Source organism: Dendrobates tinctorius, unplaced genomic scaffold (assembly GCF_039654945.1).
Source record: "Dendrobates tinctorius isolate UK_male_01 unplaced genomic scaffold, ASM3965494v1 ptg000211l, whole genome shotgun sequence".
NCBI lineage: Eukaryota > Metazoa > Chordata > Amphibia > Anura > Dendrobatidae > Dendrobates > Dendrobates tinctorius.
In genome coordinates, this window is record NW_027361878.1 from 4,028,751 (window position 1) to 4,050,648 (window position 21,898).

General features: G+C 48.9%; 1 protein-coding gene across 1 annotated transcript in view; it reads right to left on the reverse strand.

Moving 5' to 3' along the window:
- Positions 1 to 21,898, reverse strand: part of LOC141058202 (mucin-5B-like) — a 240,773-nt gene that overhangs the window by 140,417 nt on the left and 78,458 nt on the right. Inside the window, exons 14-15 of the mRNA XM_073554349.1 lie at positions 18,883 to 19,047; positions 12,207 to 12,301 (exon numbers count right to left, since the gene is read on the reverse strand). Coding sequence (XP_073410450.1) covers positions 12,207 to 12,301; positions 18,883 to 19,047 — 260 coding nt within the window. The remainder of the gene's footprint in view (positions 1 to 12,206; positions 12,302 to 18,882; positions 19,048 to 21,898) is intronic.

The window sequence follows — 21,898 nt, forward strand, 5'->3', positions numbered from 1 at the left end:
CTGTTCAGGAATAAGCACACTAAGGCCCCCCTTTGTACTTTTCTGCCTATCTTAAGCAGTCTGGCAAGATGAAGAAGGCAGGGAGTAAGGCGCGTGGGCGTGGAGTTTCAGCAGGGAGAGGATGTGGGGATTCTGCAGGGAGAGGACGTGGGGATTCTGCAGGTAGAGGACGTGGGGATTCTGGGCCTGCTGCGGGCACCAGTGGATCAGCATCCCCCAGTTTTAGCAGGCAACAGTCCTTTATGCGCAGCTTTGTAGGACCTCAACGTACCCCACTGCTGCGGGAGGAACAAATTGAAGCCGTTGTCGGATGGATGGCAGCTAACGCATCGACTTCAATTACTTCCACAGCCTCTCAGGACCAGAGCACCGAAGAGCAACCATCTGTCTCTTCACCACCTGCCAAAGTGCCCAGGCAGTCAGAGAGACATGGACAGGAGCCATCACAGTCTCTACTTCTGTTCTCGGAATCTGTTGGCTTGCAAAGAGGGGGCCAGCCAAGCAGCATTCCTGAATGTGAAGAAGAGGGAGTATGCAGTGATGCGCAACTTCTTTGTCCCTCTGAATCTGAAGAGGCAAGTGGGCCAGTGCCTATGGTCAGCACACCTCAGTACGCATCAGATGATGACGAGACTCAGTTGCCACTTTCTGGTGCGTACGGTGCTGGCGAGACAACCCCGGAGAAGCAGCTGTTTGAAGAGGGGAGGGAAGATGATGAGGTCCTTGACCCATCATGGCGTGAGGAACAGGAAGGTGGTGGTAGCAGCTCGGAGGAAGAGATTCCCCTACCGGCCAAAACAGGAGGCAGAGGGAGGGGGAAGACTTGGTTGCCTGTACCCTCCACTTCGGCACCCGTTAGGAGCATTCCTCATTCCAAAGGCAAAACGGGCGCTCCCAAGACTTGCAGTGCGTGGTCCTTTTTTGACACAGTTGCAGATGACATTTGCTTTGTCAAATGCAAGCTGTGTCATCAGAAAGTCAAAAGAGGGAGAAATGTCAGCAACCTCAATACCACAAATATGTGGAAACAAGTGCGCACCAAGCACGAGTTGGAGTTGCAGAGACACCCTGAAGACGTAGGCCAACGTACAGCACCACCTACCACCTCTTCAGTTCGTGTTGGGGCCTCTTCCTCCAGCTCACATACTGCTGGTTCGGCTTCCTCACAGGATCGCCAAGGAAGAACCTCTGCCACTGTTGTCCGGAGACCCTGTCAGATTCCACCCATAAGAGCACGTTCCCATCCATCACAGCCATCGGTAGCACAGGCATGGGATAAAAGGCACCCTTACTCGGCAAACCATCCCCGAGCACAGTCTCTGAATGCTGGCATTGCCAAACTTCTGGCAGTTGAAATGCTGTCATTCAGGCTGGTGGACACTGACACCTTCCGGGACTTAATGGCATTGGCAGTCCCCCAATACAACGTGCCCAGCCGCTTTTATTTCAGCAGGCGAGCCGTCCCTGCCCTGCAGAAACATGTTGAGGGCCAAATAAAACATGCACTACTAAACGCCGTTAGTAGCCAGGTCCACCTTACCACCGATGCGTGGACCAGTAACCATGGACAGGGACGATACCTTTCCCTCACTGCCCACTGGGTCAATGTTGTGGAGCCGGGTACAGATCTGGAGAGTGGCGCTGTACGTGTTCTTCCAACGCCACGGATTGCAGGACTCCAGTCTGTACACATAGACTCCTCCTCCTACTCAAGTTCCTCAGAAACAGCAGAGCAGGAGCCTGTTACGACCGATATGAGCACAGCCGTGGCCAAACGTCAACAGGCTGTACTCAAATTAATTTCTTTGGGGAATCGAAGCCACACAGCGCAGGAGCTCTGGAATGCTATCAAGCAGGAGAGCGATGTGTGGTTTGGGCCAGCGAATCTCCAGCCGGGCTTGGTAGTGTGTGACAATGGCCGAAATCTGGTGGCAGCTCTTGGCCTAGGCAACCTCACACACATCCCATGTCTGGCACATGTGCTTAACTTGGTCGTGCAGAGCTTTCTGAGGGACTATCCGGATCTTGATGCACTGTTGCACAAGGTCCGCATAGAGTGCGCTCACTTGCGGCGTTCCAGCACGGCAAGATCGCGCCTCGCTGCTCTGCAGCGACGATTTGGCCTTCCGGAACATCGCATCATATGTGACCTACCCACCCGGTGGAATTCAACGTTACATATGTTGGAGCGGTTGTGTGAGCAGCAGGCAGCAGTCATGGAGTACCAGCTGCATCAGGCGCAAACAAGTCGCACTGTGCGCCGTTCACACTTCAGCACCATTGAGTGGGCCTCTATGAAGGACATCTGCCTCGTTTTGCGTGCCTTCGATGAATCCACGCGGATGGCGAGTGCAGATGATGCACTAGTCAGCATGACTGTCCCCCTTATCTGCCTGCTTCAACAAACACTGCAAGCACTAAGGGATGAGGTTTCGGAAGAGGTGGAGGATGAGGAGTCCCAAATGCCATCTGCTTCTGGACAGTCTGCGCTACGTGTTTCCTCACAAAGGCCTAGGCAGGGGACACTTTGTGAGGAGGATGAGGAGGAGTCGATGGAGGAGGAAGACATCTCTCCAGAGGAGGGAGGTACACAAACCTCTACTCAGTATGTACAGCGAGGGTGGGGTGATGCAGAGCAGGCCGCGGTCACGCCTCAAACAGGGGACAGCGGTTCTTTGGCAGTTGGGAGTCTGCAGCACATGGTTGATTTCATGCTGCAGTGCCTGAGAAACGACCGCCGCATCGCCCACATTCTCGTCTCGGCTGATTATTGGGTGTACACCCTCCTAGATCCTCGCTACCGGGACAGCGTACAAAGGCTCATACCAACGTTGAACCGGGAGCGTAAACTGCGGGAGTACGAAGAGTCACTGGTGCAGTCCATAATGTTTTCCATTCCACCCGACAGCATTGTTGCTAGTGCTTTACAAAGCAGCTCTGTGCGTCGAGGCAGTGGAGGAAACTCTGCACAAAGAGGGAGCAGAGGCAGCGCCGCAGCACAAGGCAAGACCACTCTGGCCCAAATGTGGCAAAGTTTTGTGTGTCCACCACAATTGTCTACACCATCAGCGACGCCTCGAGTCAGCAGGAGGCAACGCTTCCGTCAGATGGTGTCAGACTACATGTCTTGCCCTGTCACTGTACTCCCAGATGGCTCTTCCCCCTTCAAGTTTTGGGTCTCTAAGCTGAATACATGGCCAGAGCTTAGCCAGTATGCATTGGAGGTGCTGGCTTGCCCTGCTGCCAGTGTATTATCGGAACGCGTCTTTAGTGCCGCAGGTGGTGTACTAACAGACCGTCGCACGCGACTATCTTCCGATAATGTTGACCGGCTGACTTTTCTGAAAATGAACAAGGCCTGGATCTCCAAAGACTTTGCCATTCCTCTTACAGACTAAATTAGTGGTTGGCAACTGTATCCAGGTCTGCTGGTGTGTTCATTTTTCTACCACCTGAACTATAATCCCTGTGCTTCAACACAGCCAGTTGTCGCTCAGATGTGTCGTCTGCACAGAGAAACACACTAGATCCTGTGTTAGTGGGGTTCAGTAACGCCAGCTGATCCCCTGCTGTATGGACGGCAAAGTCACCAGCTCCATCAACATTCAAACCACTACTGATTTTTAACTGTGCCCAACTTAGGTCTCTGGCTCCACTGTCTCTACTATTTCCTCTGGCCTCCAACCCCGCCATCTACATCTCTGATGTGGCGTCAGCACAATCTACACTTGTTCCTGTGTTCCTGTGGCTCAGTCCCATCAGTTTATCCCCTGATGTATGTCCGGCAAGGTCTCCTGCTCTGTCCACATTCCCATAACCAGTAGTGGGAATGAGGACAGAGCTGGCGAACTTGCCGGACAAACATCAGGAGATCAACTGACGGGACTGAGCACCAGTTACACAGGAACAAGTGTAGATTGTGCTGACGCCACTTCAGAGATGTAGCTGGTGGGGTTGGAGGCCAGGGTAAATAGTAGAGACAGTGGAGCCAGAGGCCTAAGTGGAGCATGGTTAGAATCAGTAGTAGTCAACAACCTCCATAAAAACCGCTGCCCATTGGCCTCTGCATGCGGCATGCGTAATCCTGGGCTCCAACAGTGTCAGTTGGTGTTCAGAAGTGTCATCTTCACAGAGCCAAACACATTCGTTCAAGTGTTAGTGGGGTTCAGCACTGCCAGCTGTTCCCCTGCTGTGGAGATGGCAAGTCTCCTGCTGCCTACACCTGCCAAAATCCAGTAGGCCCCAGCCTGCTCCACGCCTAATCCTGGGCTCCAACAGCGTCAGTTGGTGTTCAGAAGTGTCGTCTCCACAGAGCCAAACACATTCGTTCAAGTGTTAGTGGGGTTCAGCACTGCCAGCTGTTCCCCTGCTGTGGAGATGGCAAGTCTCCTGCTGCCTACACCTGCCAAAATCCAGTAGGCCCCAGCCTGCTCCACGCCTGATCCTGGGCTCCAACAGCATCAGTTGGTGTTCAGAAGTGTCGTCTCCACAGAGCCAAACACATTCGTTCAAGTGTTAGTGGGGTTCAGCACTGCCAGCTGTTCCCCTGCTGTGGAGATGGCAAGTCTCCTGCTTCCTACACCTGCCAAAATCCAGTAGGCCCCAGCCTGCTCCACGCCTAATCCTGGGCTCCAACAGCATCAGTTGGTGTTCAGAAGTGTCGTCTCCACAGAGCCAAACACATTCGTTCAAGTGTTAGTGGGGTTCAGCACTGCCAGCTGTTCCCCTGCTGTGGAGATGGCAAGTCTCCTGCTGCCTACACCTGCCAAAATCCAGTAGGCCCCAGCCTGCTCCACGCCTGATCCTGGGCTCCAACAGCATCAGTTGGTGTTCAGAAGTGTCGTCTCCACAGAGCCAAACACATTCGTTCAAGTGTTAGTGGGGTTCAGCACTGCCAGCTGTTCCCCTGCTGTGGAGATGGCAAGTCTCCTGCTGCCTACACCTGCCAAAATCCAGCAGGCCCCAGCCTGCTCCACGCCTAATCCTGGGCTCCAACAGCGTCAGTTGGTGTTCAGAAGTGTCGTCTCCACAGAGCCAAACACATTCGTTCAAGTGTTAGTGGGGTTCAGCACTGCCAGCTGTTCCCCTGCTGTGGAGATGGCAAGTCTCCTGCTGCCTACACCTGCCAAAATCCAGTAGGCCCCAGCCTGCTCCACGCCTGATCCTGGGCTCCAACAGCGTCAGTTGGTGTTCAGAAGTGTCGTCTCCACAGAGCCAAACACATTCGTTCAAGTGTTAGTGGGGTTCAGCACTGCCAGCTGTTCCCCTGCTGTGGAGATGGCAGTCTCTCCTGCTGTCTCCACATTCCAAAGACAGTAGGCCTCTGCCTACACCCTCCTATTTCCTGGGCTTCAACACAGCCAGTTGTAGCTCGGAAGTGCCGTCCACACGGAAAGAGACACTTGCTCCCGTGTCTCAGTGGGGTTCAGTAACGTCAGCTGATCCCCTGCTGTGTGGATGGCAGTCTCTCCTGCTGTCTCCGCATTCCAAAGACAGTAGGCCTCTGCCTACACCCTCCTATTTCCTGGGCTTCAACATAGCCAGTTGTAGCTCGGAAGTGCCGTCCACACGGAAAGAGACACTTGCTGCCGTGTCTCAGTGGGGTTCAGTAACGTCAGCTGTTCCCCTGCTGTGTGGATAGCAGTCTCTCCTGCTGTCTCCGCATTCCAAAGACAGTAGGCCTCTGCCTACACCCTCCTATTTCCTGGGCTTCAACACAGCCAGTTGTAGCTCGGAAGTGCCGTCCACACGGAAAGAGACACTTGCTCCCGTGTCTCAGTGGGGTTCAGTAACGTCAGCTGATCCCCTGCTGTGTGGATGGCAGTCTCTCCTGCTGTCTCCGCATTCCAAAGACAGTAGGCCTCTGCCTACACCCTCCTATTTCCTGGGCTTCAACACAGCCAGTTGTAGCTCGGAAGTGCCGTCCACACGGAAAGAGACACTTGCTGCCGTGTCTCAGTGGGGTTCAGTAACGTCAGCTGTTCCCCTGCTGTGTGGATGGCAGTCTCTCCTGCTGTCTCCGCATTCCAAAGACAGTAGGCCCCTGCCTACACCCTCCTATTTCCTGGGCTTCAACACAGCCAGTTGTAGCTCGGAAGTGCCGTCCACACGGAAAGAGACACTTGCTCCCGTGTCTCAGTGGGGTTCAGTAACGTCAGCTGATCCCCTGCTGTGTGGATGGCAGTCTCTCCTGCTGTCTCCGCATTCCAAAGACAGTAGGCCTCTGCCTACACCCTCCTATTTCCTGGGCTTCAACACAGCCAGTTGTAGCTTGGAAGTGCCGTCCACACGGAAAGAGACACTTGCCCCCGTGTCTCAGTGGGGTTCAGTAACGTCAGCTGATCCCCTGCTGTGTGGATGGCAGTCTCTCCTGCTGTCTCCGCATTCCAAAGACAGTAGGCCTCTGCCTACACCCTCCTATTTCCTGGGCTTCAACACAGCCAGTTGTAGCTCGGAAGTGCCGTCCACACGGAAAGAGACACTTGCTCCCGTGTCTCAGTGGGGTTCAGTAACGTCAGCTGATCCCCTGCTGTGTGGATGGCAGTCTCTCCTGCTGTCTCCGCATTCCAAAGACAGTAGGCCTCTGCCTACACCCTCCTATTTCCTGGGCTTCAACACAGCCAGTTGTAGCTCGGAAGTGCCGTCCACACGGAAAGAGACACTTGCTGCCGTGTCTCAGTGGGGTTCAGTAACGTCAGCTGTTCCCCTGCTGTGTGGATGGCAGTCTCTCCTGCTGTCTCCGCATTCCAAAGACAGTAGGCCCCTGCCTGCACCCTCCTATTTCCTGGGCTTCAACACAGCCAGTTGTAGCTCGGAAGTGCCGTCCACACGGAAAGAGACACTTGCTCCCGTGTCTCAGTGGGGTTCAGTAACGTCAGCTGATCCCCTGCTGTGTGGATGGCAGTCTCTCCTGCTGTCTCCGCATTCCAAAGACAGTAGGCCTCTGCCTACACCCTCCTATTTCCTGGGCTTCAACACAGCCAGTTGTAGCTCGGAAGTGCCGTCCACACGGAAAGAGACACTTGCTGCCATGTCTCAGTGGGGTTCAGTAACGTCAGCTGTTCCCCTGCTGTGTGGATGGCAGTCTCTCCTGCTGTCTCCGCATTCCAAAGACTGTAGGCCCCTGCCTACACCCTCCTATTTCCGGGGCTTCAACACAGCCAGTTGTAGCTTGGAAGTGCCGTCCACACGGAAAGAGACACTTGCTGCCGTGTCTCAGTGGGGTTCAGTAACGTCAGCTGTTCCCCTGCTGTGTGGATGGCAGTCTCTCCTGCTGTCTCTGCATTCCAAAGACAGTAGGCCTCTGCCTACACCCTCCTATTTCCTGGGCTTCAACACAGCCAGTTGTAGCTCGGAAGTGCCGTCCACACGGAAAGAGACACTTGCTCCCGTGTCTCAGTGGGGTTCAGTAACGTCAGCTGATCCCCTGCTGTGTGGATGGCAGTCTCTCCTGCTGTCTCCGCATTCCAAAGACAGTAGGCCTCTGCCTACACCCTCCTATTTCCTGGGCTTCAACACAGCCAGTTGTAGCTCGGAAGTGCTGTCCACACGGAAAGGGACACTTGCTGCCGTGTCTCAGTTGGGTTCAGTAACGTCAGCTGTTCCCCTGCTGTGTGGATGGCAGTCTCTCCTGCTGTCTCCGCATTCCAAAGACAGTAGGCCTCTGCCTACACCCTCCTATTTCCTGGGCTTCAACACAGCCAGTTGTAGCTTGGAAGTGCCGTCCACATGGAAAGAGACACTTGCTCCCGTGTCTCAGTGGGGTTCAGTAACGTCAGCTGATCCCCTGCTGTGTGGATGGCAGTCTCTCCTGCTGTCTCCGCATTCCAAAGACAGTAGGCCTCTGCCTACACCCTCCTATTTCCTGGGCTTCAACACAGCCAGTTGTAGCTCGGAAGTGCCGTCCACACGGAAAGAGACACTTGCTCCCGTGTCTCAGTGGGGTTCAGTAACGTCAGCTGATCCCCTGCTGTGTGGATGGCAAAGTCTCCTGCTGCCTACACAGTCCTACTACTACTGATTTTTAACCGTGCTCCAATTAGGCCTGTGGCTCCACTGTCTCTCGTATTTCCCCTGTCCTCCAACCCTGCCAGTTACAGCTCCGAAGTGTCGTCTGCACAATCCACACTTGTTCCTGTGTTACAGGTGTTCAGTCCGGTCAGTTAATCCCCTGATGTGTGTCCGGCAATGTCGCCTGCTCTGTCCACATTCCCATAACTAGTGGACAGAGCAGGCGACATTGCCGGACACACATCAGGGGATTAACTGACGGGACTGAACACCTGTAACACAGGAACAAGTGTGGATTGTGCAGACGCCACTTCGGAGCTGTAACTGGCGGGGTTGGAGGACCGGGGAAATATGAAAATCAGTGAAGCCACAGGCCTAAGTGGAGCTTGGTTAAAATTAGTAGAAGTCTACAACCGATCTTAAAATTTCTTCAATGCAGCCTCAGCCTGCTCCGTGCTTGTCCCTGGGTTTCAACACAGCCAGTTGTTGCTTGGAAGTGCCGTCTTCACAGAGTAAAACACTAGCTCCTGTGTTTGTGGGGTTCAGTAACGTCAGCTGTTCCCCTGCTGTTTTGATGGCAATCTGTCCTGCTGCCTCCCAATTGACAGCACATCAGGCCTCAGCCTGCTAAGTGCTTGTCCCTGGGCTCCAACATCGCCAGTTGCTGCTCATAACTGACTTTGGCACGGGTACTCCCTCCTGCCCAGCTTGGTTCCAGCCCTGCCTGCTGTTTCCGGGAAGTGTCAATGTCAGTTTGCCACCCCAAGTTGCCATGTCGTGTTGCAGTTGGGTTAGCCGAGGCTAGGGTGCCAGCAGTTTAGGTGCTTCCTATGTGGACTGCGGGTTCTGGTAAGAAAGGCTTGTTCCGTAGTGCCAGTAGGACAAGCACCCCCTGTAGGACTGTGTGATTCGGTAACTGCGGCCAGCTTGCGGCATGCCAACTTTGCTTTTCAGGGGTAACTTCAGCTGCCCCTCCGGGTTCCAGCACCGTCAGCTGGTTCTCGGCAGAGCCTTTGGCCTAGGTGCCTCCATCTCGGTATCCGAGTTCCGGCAACGTCTGCTGGTCCTTGGTAGTGCTTTGTAGCACAGGTACCTCCTGCTTAGTAACCGTGTTCCAGCACCGTCAGCTGGTCCTCGGTTGTGCCATTGGCTCTTATTCCTTCTGCTGCCCCTCCGGGTGCCAGCACTGTCAGCTGGTCCTCGCTATTTCCATTTGCTCTTGCAGCTTATGCTACCCCTCCGGGTTCCAGCACCGTCAGCTGGTTCTCGACAGAGCCTTTGGCCTAGGTGCCTCCATCTCGGTATCCGAGTTCCGGCAACGTCTGCTGGTCCTTGGTAGTGCTTTGTAGCACAGGTACCTCCTGCTTAGTAACCGGGTTCCAGCACCATCAGCTGGTCCTCGGTTGTGCCATTGGCTCTTATTCCTTCTGCTGCCCCTCCGGGTGCCAGCACTGTCAGCTGGTCCTCGCTATTTCCATTTGCTCTTGCAGCTTATGCTACCCATCCGGGTTCCAGCACCGTCAGCTGGTTCTCGGCAGAGCCTTTGGCCTAGGTGCCTCCATCTCGGTATCCGAGTTCCGGCAACGTCTGCTGGTCCTTGGTAGTGCTTTGTAGCACAGGTACCTCCTGCTTAGTAACCGTGTTCCAGCACCGTCAGCTGGTCCTCGGTAGTGCCATTGGCTCTTGTTCCTTCTGCTGCCCCTCCGGGTGCCAGTACCGTCAGCTGGTTCAAGAGGACAAAGAACAGGAAGACAACCACCAAGATGCAGAACAACAAGAGAGAGAAGACAAAGAAGCATAAAAAAACAAAGCAGAAGAACATTAAGCATAAGACTAATACTCTGAGCAAATGATATTATCTTATTTATAAGCAGAAGAAGACTAAGCAGTGTATGGGGGTGAGTCCGTTCCTCCTCGTGGTGCCCCTGGAAAAGGCCTGCTGCTGCAGGCCAAACTGAACGCGGACAAATCCTGTTGTAAATCTTTTGTGACAGGCAGAACGGAAGGTGTAAACTTCTAACTTTTCTAGATAACAACTACAGGAATGCCTGACACAAATAAGAATATGATGAAGAAGAATAGGAAGAAGATGAAGAAGTTGAATATGTAGAATAATAATTGTTGAATAAGAAGAATATGAAGAATGTAAGAAAAGGAAGAAGAAGAAGAATGTAAAAAAAGGAAGTAGAAGAATTTAAAAAAAGGAAGAAGAAGAAGAATGTAAAAAAAGGAATAAGAAGAAGAATGTAAAAAAAGGAAGTAGAAGAATGTAAAAAAAGGAAGAAGAAGAAGAAGAAGAATGTAAAAAAAGGAATAAGAAGAAGAAGAAGAAGGTAAAAAAAGGAAGAAGAATAAGAAAGAAGAAGAAAGAAGAAAGAAGAAGAAGACATACATGTCTGGCAAAATATAAATGAGGCTAACATAGTCAATATCTTTGTAACTCCTAACGTCTTTAAAAAAAAAGTTTAATTCCTGCTATTCCATTTGATTGGGCGAAACCTCTATGGCTTTAATGTCTCCTCCACCTCCCACAATACATTCTACATTATTCTTAGTTGTTTTTCTTCATGTAGAATTAACCTACAAGGAAAGAAAGGGTTTTTTTTCATTCCGATATTTTGGCCCCATTGACTTGCATTGGTTCCCGGTATCGGAATCGGCGATACCGATACTTTTTTTTAAGATCAGCCGATCCATTCCGATCCGATATTTTCAAGTATCGGCTGGTATCGCTCAACTCTAGTTATAATCTATGTGATTATTGTTATGCTGTAATGTCTATCGTCTGTACAAGTCCCCTCTGAAATGTAAAGTTCTGCGGAATATGTCGGCGCTATAGAAATAAAATTTATTATTATTATGAAGGTTGTGAAATTTTGTCTAGAGGATATCTATCTATCTATCTATCTATCTATCTATCTATGTTAGGTTGATGTTTTGTTCCAAGTGTGGAACTTTTTCCACACTAGGAACGAAACATCAACCTGACATGATGTGTCAATAAACCACTATATTTTTGGAGTTTTGAAGGGCTGCCTTCATTTTTTGAGGATGTATTGAGGTTTGGTTTTGCTGGTTAGGCTTTGCACCCGTTAGTAATCTTTTGCCTTGCTAGTGCTGAAGTTATATTTTGCTATTTATCTATCTATGCATCTATTTATTGTATTTATTGATGCTATTTATCTATCTATCTCTTGTGAGGCAGTGACCAGTGTCATATGCGAGGGTCACTATGAGTCCCGCAGGATGCGCACAGAAGCATATAGAGGCCGTGGGAGTGCATTGCAATCGCAGGCATAGCTGTAATTGCAATGCAAAATAAAAGTAAATGTTGGTCTTGGGCTAGCTATTTGTCCAAGGCAGATTTAGGAAGGCCTGCCATGGGCTTTTATTTTTTTAAACGGACTACATTATGGTAGTGGGGCAGTTCGTTTCCTCCCCGGCTGGGTTTTCCATGTGGCCTATGGCCACATGTTCCTTGTATAAACCTCTGCAGAAGAGGGTTGGGTGTGTGAGTTTTGGTTTTACAGGCATGCAGAGCAGAAGGCTCTGCAGAGCTCAACCTGTGTGAAGCAACACAGAGTCAAGCGTAGCCAACAGGCCTGGCACCCCTCAGCGTACACGGCAGTGCAGTCGCCCACGGCAACCGGTCCCGGTTACGGACTATCTTGTTTCCCGGCTGCGATCCGGAGGATACCGTACGCTGTTTATGTTATGAGTTTTTGTACATTAAACTGTGTTTACTTTCCTGGGTCACGGCCTGTCTGTCACACTGCTCCAAACCTGCTGCACTACACTCTGTGTATATTGTTACTTTATTAGTTTGAAAACTTGCTTTAAATTATAATGAGAATCACAATATGTAAAAGATCATGTTAAGAACACATTACATACAGCTTGAATATGGATGCTACGTGAGGCAAAAAATTGCACACTTGCGTAGCACTCGCATGACATAAGTTGAAACGTATGGATTCCACTTGTCCAACTTTTCAGGAGCAACATCAGAGATATTTTTTATACACGAATGTGAGCGAGCCCTTAAGACACTTGTGCCTGTAAATCTATTAAGTGGTCTGTATATCTGACACTGTCATGGAAGCACCACAGCATGTAAAACTGTTCTATGCCAAAAATAATGGCCACACTGACTGCATCTCTTTCCCCAAAAAGAAAAGTTTGAAGCTATTTTTTACCGTATAATATATATGTGGATTTTCTACACTGTGGCACAGGGAGAAGGGTCCAGTTGGAGATGTAAGTAGGGCACACCAATGTTGAGCATATTTTTCTGTAAAAGACACAGTTCTTTCAGTTTTACGAGCAAGAACAATGCACAATAAATTAGTTACACTGTAATAATAAATCCAATTTAATTAAATAAAATTACATGAGTAGCATTGAAGCAGTTCATAAACTATGCAAGGTACGTGTGCCTTATATGAGATAGTGACAGGACAGTATGTTTGCTATATTTTCCCAATATTTCTATCACTTACATACTAGACTCCAAGGAGAATATATTTCATAGAATCATAGAATCATAGAATCGTAGAGTTGGAAGGGACCTCCTGGGCCATCTGGTCCAACCCCCTGCTCAAAGCAGGATTCGCTAAATCATCCCAGTCAGATGTCTGTCCAGCCTCTGTTTGAAGACTTCCATTGAAGGAGAACTCACCACTTCTCGTGGCAGCCTGTTCCACTCATTGATCACTCTAACTGTCAAAAAGTTTTTTCTAATATCTAATCTGTGTCTCTTCCCATTCAGTTTCATCCCATTGCTTCTAGTCTTTCCTTGTGCAAATGAGAATAAAGTTGATCCTTCTACAATGTGACAGCCCTTTAGATATTTGTAGACAGCTATTAAGTCTCCTCTCAGTCTTCTCTTTTGCAAACTAAACATTCCCAAATCCTGCAACCTTTCCTCATAAGACAGGGTTTGCAGACCGGTCACCATTCTGGTCGCTCTTTTCTGAACTTGCTCCAGTTTGTTGATGTCTTTTTTAAAATGTGGTGCCCAAAACTGGACACAATATTCCAGATGAGGTCTGACCAAAGAGGAGTAGAGGGAAATAATGACTTCACGTGATCTAGACTGTATGCTTCTGTTAATACATCCTAGAATTGCATTTGCCTTTTTTGCTGCTGCATCACACTGTTGACTCATATTCAGTCTGTGATCTATTAGTATACCCAAGTCTTTTTCACATGTGCTGTCACTTAGCCCTATTCCTCCCATTCTATATATGCTTTTTTCATTTTTATTGCCCAGATGTAGTACTTTGCATTTCTCCCTGTTAAAAACCATTCTGTTAGTTGCTGCCCACTTCTCCAGTTTATTTAAATCTTTTTGAATCCTCTCTCTCTTCTCTAGTATTAGCTATCCCTCCTAGCTTTGTGTCATCAGCAAATTTAATCAGTTTACCCTCAATTCCTTCATCTAAATCGTTGATAAAGATGTTGAACAATACAGGGCCCAGGACAGAGCCCTGTGGTACCCCACTTGAGACATTCTTCCAACTGGATGTACAGCCATTTACGACCACTCTTTGGGTCCGATCACTAAGCCAGTTATGAATCCACCTAACAGTTGCCTTGTCCATTCCATACTTAGTCATTTTTTCAATAAGGATTGTATGAGAGACTTTGTCAAATGCTTTGCTGAAGTCAAGATATACTATATCTACAGCATTTCCTTGATCCACCCAATCAGTGATACCGTCATAGAAGGAAATTAAGTTAGTCTGACATGACTTATTAGTTAGAAACCCATGTTGACTCTGTTTAATCACTTCATTCTTATCCAGGTATTGACATACATGTTGTTTAATAATTTGTTCAAAGATCTTTCCTGGTATAGAAGTCAGACTCATAAAAAGCTGAATGAGGCATAAGGAATCCAGGGAAGATGGATATTTCTAACAAATATACTATGCTAAGGGATTTGGTGGCTTCTGTCTTTGGTCCTGGATTATAATGGGACGATAGGCAAATTTGGAAGCAGACCTGCCCTTCCCTTCCTGGTGGGTATCTTTTTGTCCATCGATATGTCTGGAGGTTGGAATGATTCATTCCTGAGTTTAGAAAAATGTCTACTTTAGTTGGAAAACTGTTAAAAAAAAAATGACCTTTTGTTTCATTGAGGCGGTGGGCAATTGGTCACTTGTTTTGTCAGTGGTCAGCATAGAAGAGGTTATTTTGCATTTTGAGCCTGTTGGTAAGGCCGGAGTCACACTACCGTAGAATACTGGGGAGTGCTATGCGAGAAAACATCGCATAGCACTTGGACCAGTGGTAATCTATGGGGCAGCTCACATCACCCTATTTTTTCTCGGGCGTATTCAATGTGCGTGTAAAATGCTGCGATTGTCACCAAGACTCGGCCGAGACTCACCAATGCAAGCCTATGGGTGCAAGAAAAACTCAGACACCACACGGACCATTCGTCTAGCTTGCGACAAATATGCACACATTTTCCTCATTTCAGGCCATTGAGCCATTAAATTCAATGGGGAAAATCGGTGAGAAATGTAAAACCATATGCATGTCATACGGATGCCATACGGACACATAGGTGCCAGAAAATCACATCATTGCATTGCAAACACATTACACATGGATGACCATACAGAGAACACTTGTGTGACTCTCAGCAGGGAGACTTGGACTGATTTTCCATACGTTTAGTGTTACGCCGGCCTTAGGCTACATTCCCACGCTTTTGGTAGAGTTTTTGATGTAGAATTTCTACACCATTTCTGCACCCATTATCTAAATTATGTTACTTGCATTTTTTTATTGCGCTTTTGGTGTGTATTTTTAAGATATGCTTTTATTGCGTTTTTGTCTCTTTGGTGTGTCATGTTTTAAATAAAGCTGCCTTGTTTTGGAAACTTCCTGGTATTTTGATGTCACTGAACTTTATTAATATACTTAGGTGCGGATTACATGGGTTTTTAATGCATTTCTGCTCTGGAAATGCACTAAAAAGGTATGTGTGTTTTTACCTGCGGATTTTTGCATCTATTTTAAGTCTATGGGGTAAATCTGCACCAAAAACTCAGCGTGTTCATGACAGAAATTGACATGCTGCGGATTTAAAAAATGCACCACAGGTCTGTCTACTCAGCGTGTATAAGATGCACAGTGGGGATGTGATTTCGAGAAATCCCATCGACTTTTCTGGAACTGTAAGGCATACATTTTTGACACAGGGAAAACACGCAGCATCAGAAACGTGATAAAAGCTCATCGTGGGAATGCAGCCTAGAGGTTTTCAATTTATGTCTCTGACTGAACTGATCCCATTTTGCCTACTGCTATATAGCCAGTCTTTCACACTTTGGCTCCAAGATGAGTTTTTGGTGAGTTTTTGAGGTTGCAGATTTTCTGCACCATTTCTGCACCCATTAAGTATAATAGGTGACTTGCCTTTTTTTGAAAATACGCTGTGTAAAAACACCAAAGACTTATCGTGGGAGTGTAACCTTAGAAAAATACAGTGTAAAAGCATGTACACACGTTCAGTATTTGGTCAGTATTTTACATCAGTATCTTTAAGCCAAAACCAGGAGTGGCTGAAAAATGCAGAAGTGGGGAGGTGTTTCTAGTATACTTTTCCTCCGGTTGTTCCACTCCTGATTTTGGCTTACAAATACTAGTGAACAAATAATGACTGTGTGAAAGTTGTCTCACAAATTAGAGAGAAAATTGTAATCACAGATCTTTATCATATTGTGTTGTCTCATTTGAAAGACAAACCACCCCTGATCTTTTTTTTCATCTGTGGGAATAATGCTCATTATTGTACATATCAAGTATCATACTCTTACTATTGTTCAATAGTGCATGAGTTTCTGTCTCCAGCAATAGTGTTATATTGCCAGTCAAGCACTGTTAAAAAAACAGAAAAACAGAAAGTTCCTGTTCACTCACTGTGTTTGTAGCTGGAGCAGTTTTACTTTCACTTTTAATCTGACCGACAAGATGCTAAGATCCTAAGCTATAAGAAATACCAGTTGTAAGCTGTGTTATCTTTGTTCCTGAATAAATATATATTCACGGTTAAACAGCTGGACAGTACAGAGATTAATTCACTGCCAACAACATCTCTGTGAGAAGAAGGGAGAAAACGGATGTCTCCTAAAAATGGTATGGTAGGCTTCACTTTTTCCAATCCTTTTTTTGTGATGTGTAAAAGAGCAGGATCAATTAGAGCAGTTGTTGCTAGTAATGCATGTCATGCTCGCCATGTCTGTTATGTCCACCATGTCTGTTTTGCCTCATGACTCCTGGAGCGGTGTGCACGCGCATCTCATGTCTGCTAGCCTGCATGTTCCCTAGAGCAGTGTGCACACTCACCTCATGACAGTTGGGCTGCAAGATGCCTGCATTTCTGCTCTGCCTTCTGCAATCATCTCTGCATGTCTGAAACCCCTGATCATGTGACCCTTCCTAGGATCAAGTACTGTCCGGTTCTGCAATCATCTCTGCATGTCTGAAACTTCTGATCATGTGACCCTGCCTAGGTTCCAGCACTGTCTGGTTCTGCAATCATCTCTGCATGTCTGGAATCCCTGATCATGTGACTGCTCTCTGTGATCCTGGAGGATCTGAACTGGAAGTTCTCCCCTGGTCCTGACCCGGAAGTGGAGGTGCTAATGCCCTTTATCAGGCCGCCTCTCCCTATGGTCAGGGCCTGAGTATTGTGTTGCTTCCCTGCATGGCTGCTTGGTCTGCTGGGTCGCTCCCTCTATTCTGTGCCCTTGCACTTTGCTCTGTCATGCGTCTTTGCACACGCTCCGTGCTTGTACTCCATCTCTTGTCTCGTGCCTTGTCTAGTGTTTGTCCCTCATGCCATGTTTTGTCTCTGCTCTGCTTTGCCTTGTAGTTCTTCCTTGCTCTGATTCTGCTTCGTGTACCCTGTCCCTGGCATGTCTCTCTACACATGCAGGCCTCCATTTTGTACGCTGTCCCTGGCGTGCCCCTTGGCACGCGCAGGTCTCGTCTTGTACTTTGCCCGTGGCTTGCCCCCTGCATGCGCAGGACTCTTCCTCGTACTCTATGCCTTGTCTCTGATATTTCGTGCGCTCTTGCACCTCTCATACTAGGCTTTGCTGTGCTGTCTCACACGCATCTCTGTCCTGTACCTTTGCCTAGCCCTGCCTTGTGGCTCCGTGCCCTCTTGCACGCGCCTGGTCGCCCATTGCCCGCCTGTTGTGCCTCAGCCGTGCTGCTCTTGTCGTGCCCGCCTGTGTGCCTCAGCCGTGCCCACTGTCCAGCTATAGTGGTTACCCCCTGTGTGGCTCAGCCGTGCCACCTCTAGTCGTGCCCGCCTGCCTGTGCCACCGCCAGTACCGCCTGCCGGTGCCCCAGCCGTGGTTTCTGTGCTCCCTTGCACTCACGCTGGTTCTCGCTCTGTGTGCTTTCGTGCTACTCTTGCACAAGTCTTTCGTATTCCTTGCTCTGTCCTGAACCTTGTCTCCCTGGCGTGTCTCTCTAAACGCGCAGGCCACCGTACCTGTCCCTGGTGTTTCTCTCTACACACGCAGGCCACCGTCCCTGTACCTCTACCTGGCGTGTCTCTCTACATGCGCAGGCCACCGTACCTGTCCCTGGCGTGTCTCTCTACATGCGCAGGCCACCGTACCTGTACCTGTCCCTGGCGTGTCTCTACACGCGCAGGCCTCTGTCCCTGTACCTCTCCCTGGCGTGTCTCTCCACATGTGCAGGCCACCGTACCTGTACCTCTCCCTGGTGTGTCCCTCTACACGCGCAGGCCTCCATCCCTGTACCTGTCCCTGGCGTGTCTCTCTACACGCGCAGGCCACCGTACCTATCCCTGGCGTGTCTCTCTACACGCGCAGGCCACCGTACCTGTCCCTGGCGTGTCTCTCTACACGCGCAGGCCACCGTACCTGTACCTCTCCCTGGCGTGTCCTCTGCACATGCAGGCCTCCGTCCCTGTACCTGTCCCTGGCATGTCTCTCTACACGCGCAGGCCACCATACCTGTACCTCTCCCTGGCGTGTCTCTCTACACACGCAGGCCCTCCGTCCTGGAACCTGTCTGGCCTGCCAGATTCCGTAACCTGCCGACCGCTGCCAGAGGTCCGGACCTAGATGACTGCGGCCTGATGTCCGAAGCTGACTTCCGCAGCCTGATTCCTGGATCCTGTCGGTCGATGCCAGCACTCCGGATTTCGTTGCCACCGTACCCTATCTTGGATCCTGGCGTGTCTTCGGGCACGCACTCTGTCTTGTACCCCGGCGTGTTCCTTAACACACATCATGTATCTACTTTGTCTTGTCTCCTTGCATGGAGCCCTGGTCGGATTACCGGATGCCCGGATCATGCCGATCGACCATCAGAGCCATAGAACCTGATGTCCAGGTTGATCTTCACTTGCTGTCCGGAGTCTGACATCATCGTGCCTCTGCCTACCATCTTGCACAAACCATGCCTTGGACTTTGGCGTGCCCTTGCACGCACCTTGCTATGTGTTTCCAGTGTGTTTATGTTTGGTACCTGTTTGACCCTGAAGTGTTCCTTAATGAAGTTATTTTGAACTAATGTCTTGTCTCGCCTTGTCTTGTTTCCCTGAGCCGGCCGTCTGGTCCAGCTGCCGTGGTGGCTCACCCCTTTGGTTCTGCCCCTGACACACCCTGTATAGGGGGTGGCTTCTCACTAGGTTAGCTCGCCCTACTTGGGTGGGTGCCACGGCCCAGAGGGACCACTCATTCAAGAAAAACGACTCAGCGTGAGCTGACACTAGTCACAATGCATTTGCCAGCTTTTAGAAACTCCGTAAGTTAATGAAGGCCATCGCCTTCAGACTTTGTCCATTGTACTAGTGTTTGAACATTCACATACCTTTCTCCAAATTTTGAGAACATGGGTCCTCGTAACTGTTCTTGATATTGGGACAGTTGCTATTACTCTTCCACGTATTAGCAAAACTCGCAGCAGTTCCTTCAGGGACTCCGCTAATTGCCTTAAAGTCATCACTCTGAATGTTGTTGAAGTTTCCACACAGCCCTTTTAAGATGTAAAAAAATATATATATTATGTATATAATATAATAGATATGTTACAGATGTTCTATGGTTAATTCTCTATTGTAATTTTATCAATATCCCCCACCCCCCTGCATCCAACCACTCTCTGGTCTGGTTCCTGAACCTCCTGACCATGAGTTCACACATGCTATTCCTCTATAATGAGGGTCCTTTTTCATTTTCAATGAGATGGCACATATGTCATTGCATTCTCCTCACTGTTCCAAATGGTCTTGGTTATTGCTTGTCTGCTAATGTCAAAGGAGGAACATCACTCCTCCTCTCTGACTGCACAGATTGGCTATGTAATAGTCAAAGCAGAGCAAAAGCAGAGTGACCAGTCACTAAGCAAACACTGTTTTTTTTTCATTAAAATGATATTTGTGTCCATATTTGTTATAATGGACACCTCCTATCTATAAATGCAATATAAATACGCACAGTGCCTTTAGCTAAGCTGGCCAAAACAGGAACAGTCTCTGTTGCCCACAGCAGCCAATCAGAAGTCAGCTTTCATTGTTTAAACATCTCTGGTGCGATGAAAGCTGCACTGTGATTGGTCACTATGGGCAACAAATATTCTGAATCACATACAGAATATTATTATTATTATTCATATTTATAGCACCATTTATTCCATGGCACTTTACATGTGAAAGGGGCAAATATAGACAAGTACAATAAACATGAGCAAAACAGGCACACACAAGTACAGGAGGAGAGAGGACTCTGCCTGCGAGGGCTCACAGTCTACAGGTATTAGAAACTATGCACAGCACCATGTTTTATTTCTGCCCTAGAAGCCACTAGCAGATCACAGAGCAGGGGGAGGAGTAGCTGATGATATGTGTACATCGGGGAGAGCAGGGAGCCAGAGAAGAGGCTGGTCATTGTAGGAATCTAGTGTACAGTGATCGCATGGGTAGCAGTTAAGGGGGTATTCTCACTGTGGTGTGGTCCGAGGAAAGCCTACAGGGTGTGACTAGGTGACTCATCAAGTCCGTACTTGGGTGCACAGCAGTTGATGATACTGCAATCCGAGGAAGGATGAGGAAAGCAGAACCAGGTGCTACTTCAGGACTGAACTTGGGTGGATGGCAGCTGACCCCCAAGGGCCAGTAGGCAGGAATGGTTGACTTAGCAAGACTGGCAGGCACAACTGGTATAGTGTGTGGCATGACAGACACAGAGGCAGGCAGGTACTTGAGGGCAAGATTGGTATCTTGGCAAACTGGTGCAAGCAGGCACGGCTGATAGACAGGCAGGCACGTCTGATAGACAGGAGGGTATACTGGGATACAAGCAGTTGGACCTGAGAACTAGCAAGCATGTTTAGAAAATGACTAACAACATAACACAGGCAACTCCCATTAGGTGGAGGTGCCTTAAATAATAAGCCAAAAATGAGGATGAATGAACTCATGGAGATCAACATCCAACACTGCGGAGACACCATCACATGTTTCTCAACGCAGTGATTCTAGGGCAATGCCCCCACCCTTATGGGAAATATTAAAATATATGCAAAACACAAGCCATGGAGACACCATCACATGTTTCTCAACGCAAGCAATGACTAGCCAGGTCTTTCCCCAGGAGGGAGCAACCACGGGAAGGGCAGTCTCCAATGAAGGAAACCACCTATCCCAAAACATGATATCCATCCACAGACAGCTGTTTAGGGGTATTGCCCTTCATCAGTGTGGAGTAGGAAACTGGCCAGTAGGAGCAATGCCTAGTAGAAGACTGTGAAAAATAAGGATGAATGTTTTGCATATATTTAAATAATAAGCGTCTTCCAGCCATTAGCTTGTAACAATTTAGAAATGCATCCTGTCCCTTTAAGAGGGCCAGCCCGCTTGCCCTAAGAACAGTGCCGGGGACCTGCGAGCCGTGCGCAGACTCGGGCAGCCGCAGCAGGAGAAGGGAGGGTGGGGCAGTGAGTGAGTCTGCGTCCCTGCCGGGGGAGGGGGCTATGGTGCAGGGATGCAGACGCTATATGTAGTAGATGTAAACATATTAATATTAGCAAATACCACCAATTAGAAGTGTACTATAGTTTTTCTGCTTCACTATGTTGATTATCCCATTGAAGTAGCTTAGATATCCATGGTTACAGTCAATAACAGCTAGCTAGCTAAATATCTGAAACTATGCAAGTGGCCGTAACCATGGATTCTTAAGCTACTGCAATGCCCAGCACATAGGGTAAGCAACAGTAGCGCAGCTAGCAGGGGGCCAGAGGGGGCCATCACCCCAGACCCCTTGCTCTGAGGGGGCCCACCCACACCCAGAGCTTCTGCCAGTGTTAACCATGTCAGCGTGTGCAGCTCACCGACGTAGTTAAGCTTCTCTGTATAGTGCAGGGACACTATACCTTTAAGCTTCCTCCAGCAAACTGTAGACATGCCCACACTGCTCCCTGTGTGTCTGCAGGAGAGACATCACAGCAGCCTTCAGAGCAAGACAAGTTGCTGTTAGTAAGAACTCGGGCTGCTGCGTGCATCAGGGGCCCTGAGGTGTCTGTGCAGTGATGAGGGACAGGACGCTGCTCCCCTCCTTACAAGTCCTGGATGGTTTATTCTTTGTGGTCTTGTATCTGAGGCACAGTAGATTTGTGGCGGCTACTTGAACTTTTAAACAGCTCAGAAGGTGTCTCTGTCAATGCAAATCAGCTTCCATAAATCTCATTGTGCCTCAGAGCCACTGATATGAGTAGTCAGTATCATGCTCTGCCCTGATAGAAGTCACCTCGGCTGCAGGATAGCACAGATAAGAATGTGTGACTTTCCCTCTTCATATATATATATATATATATATATATATATATA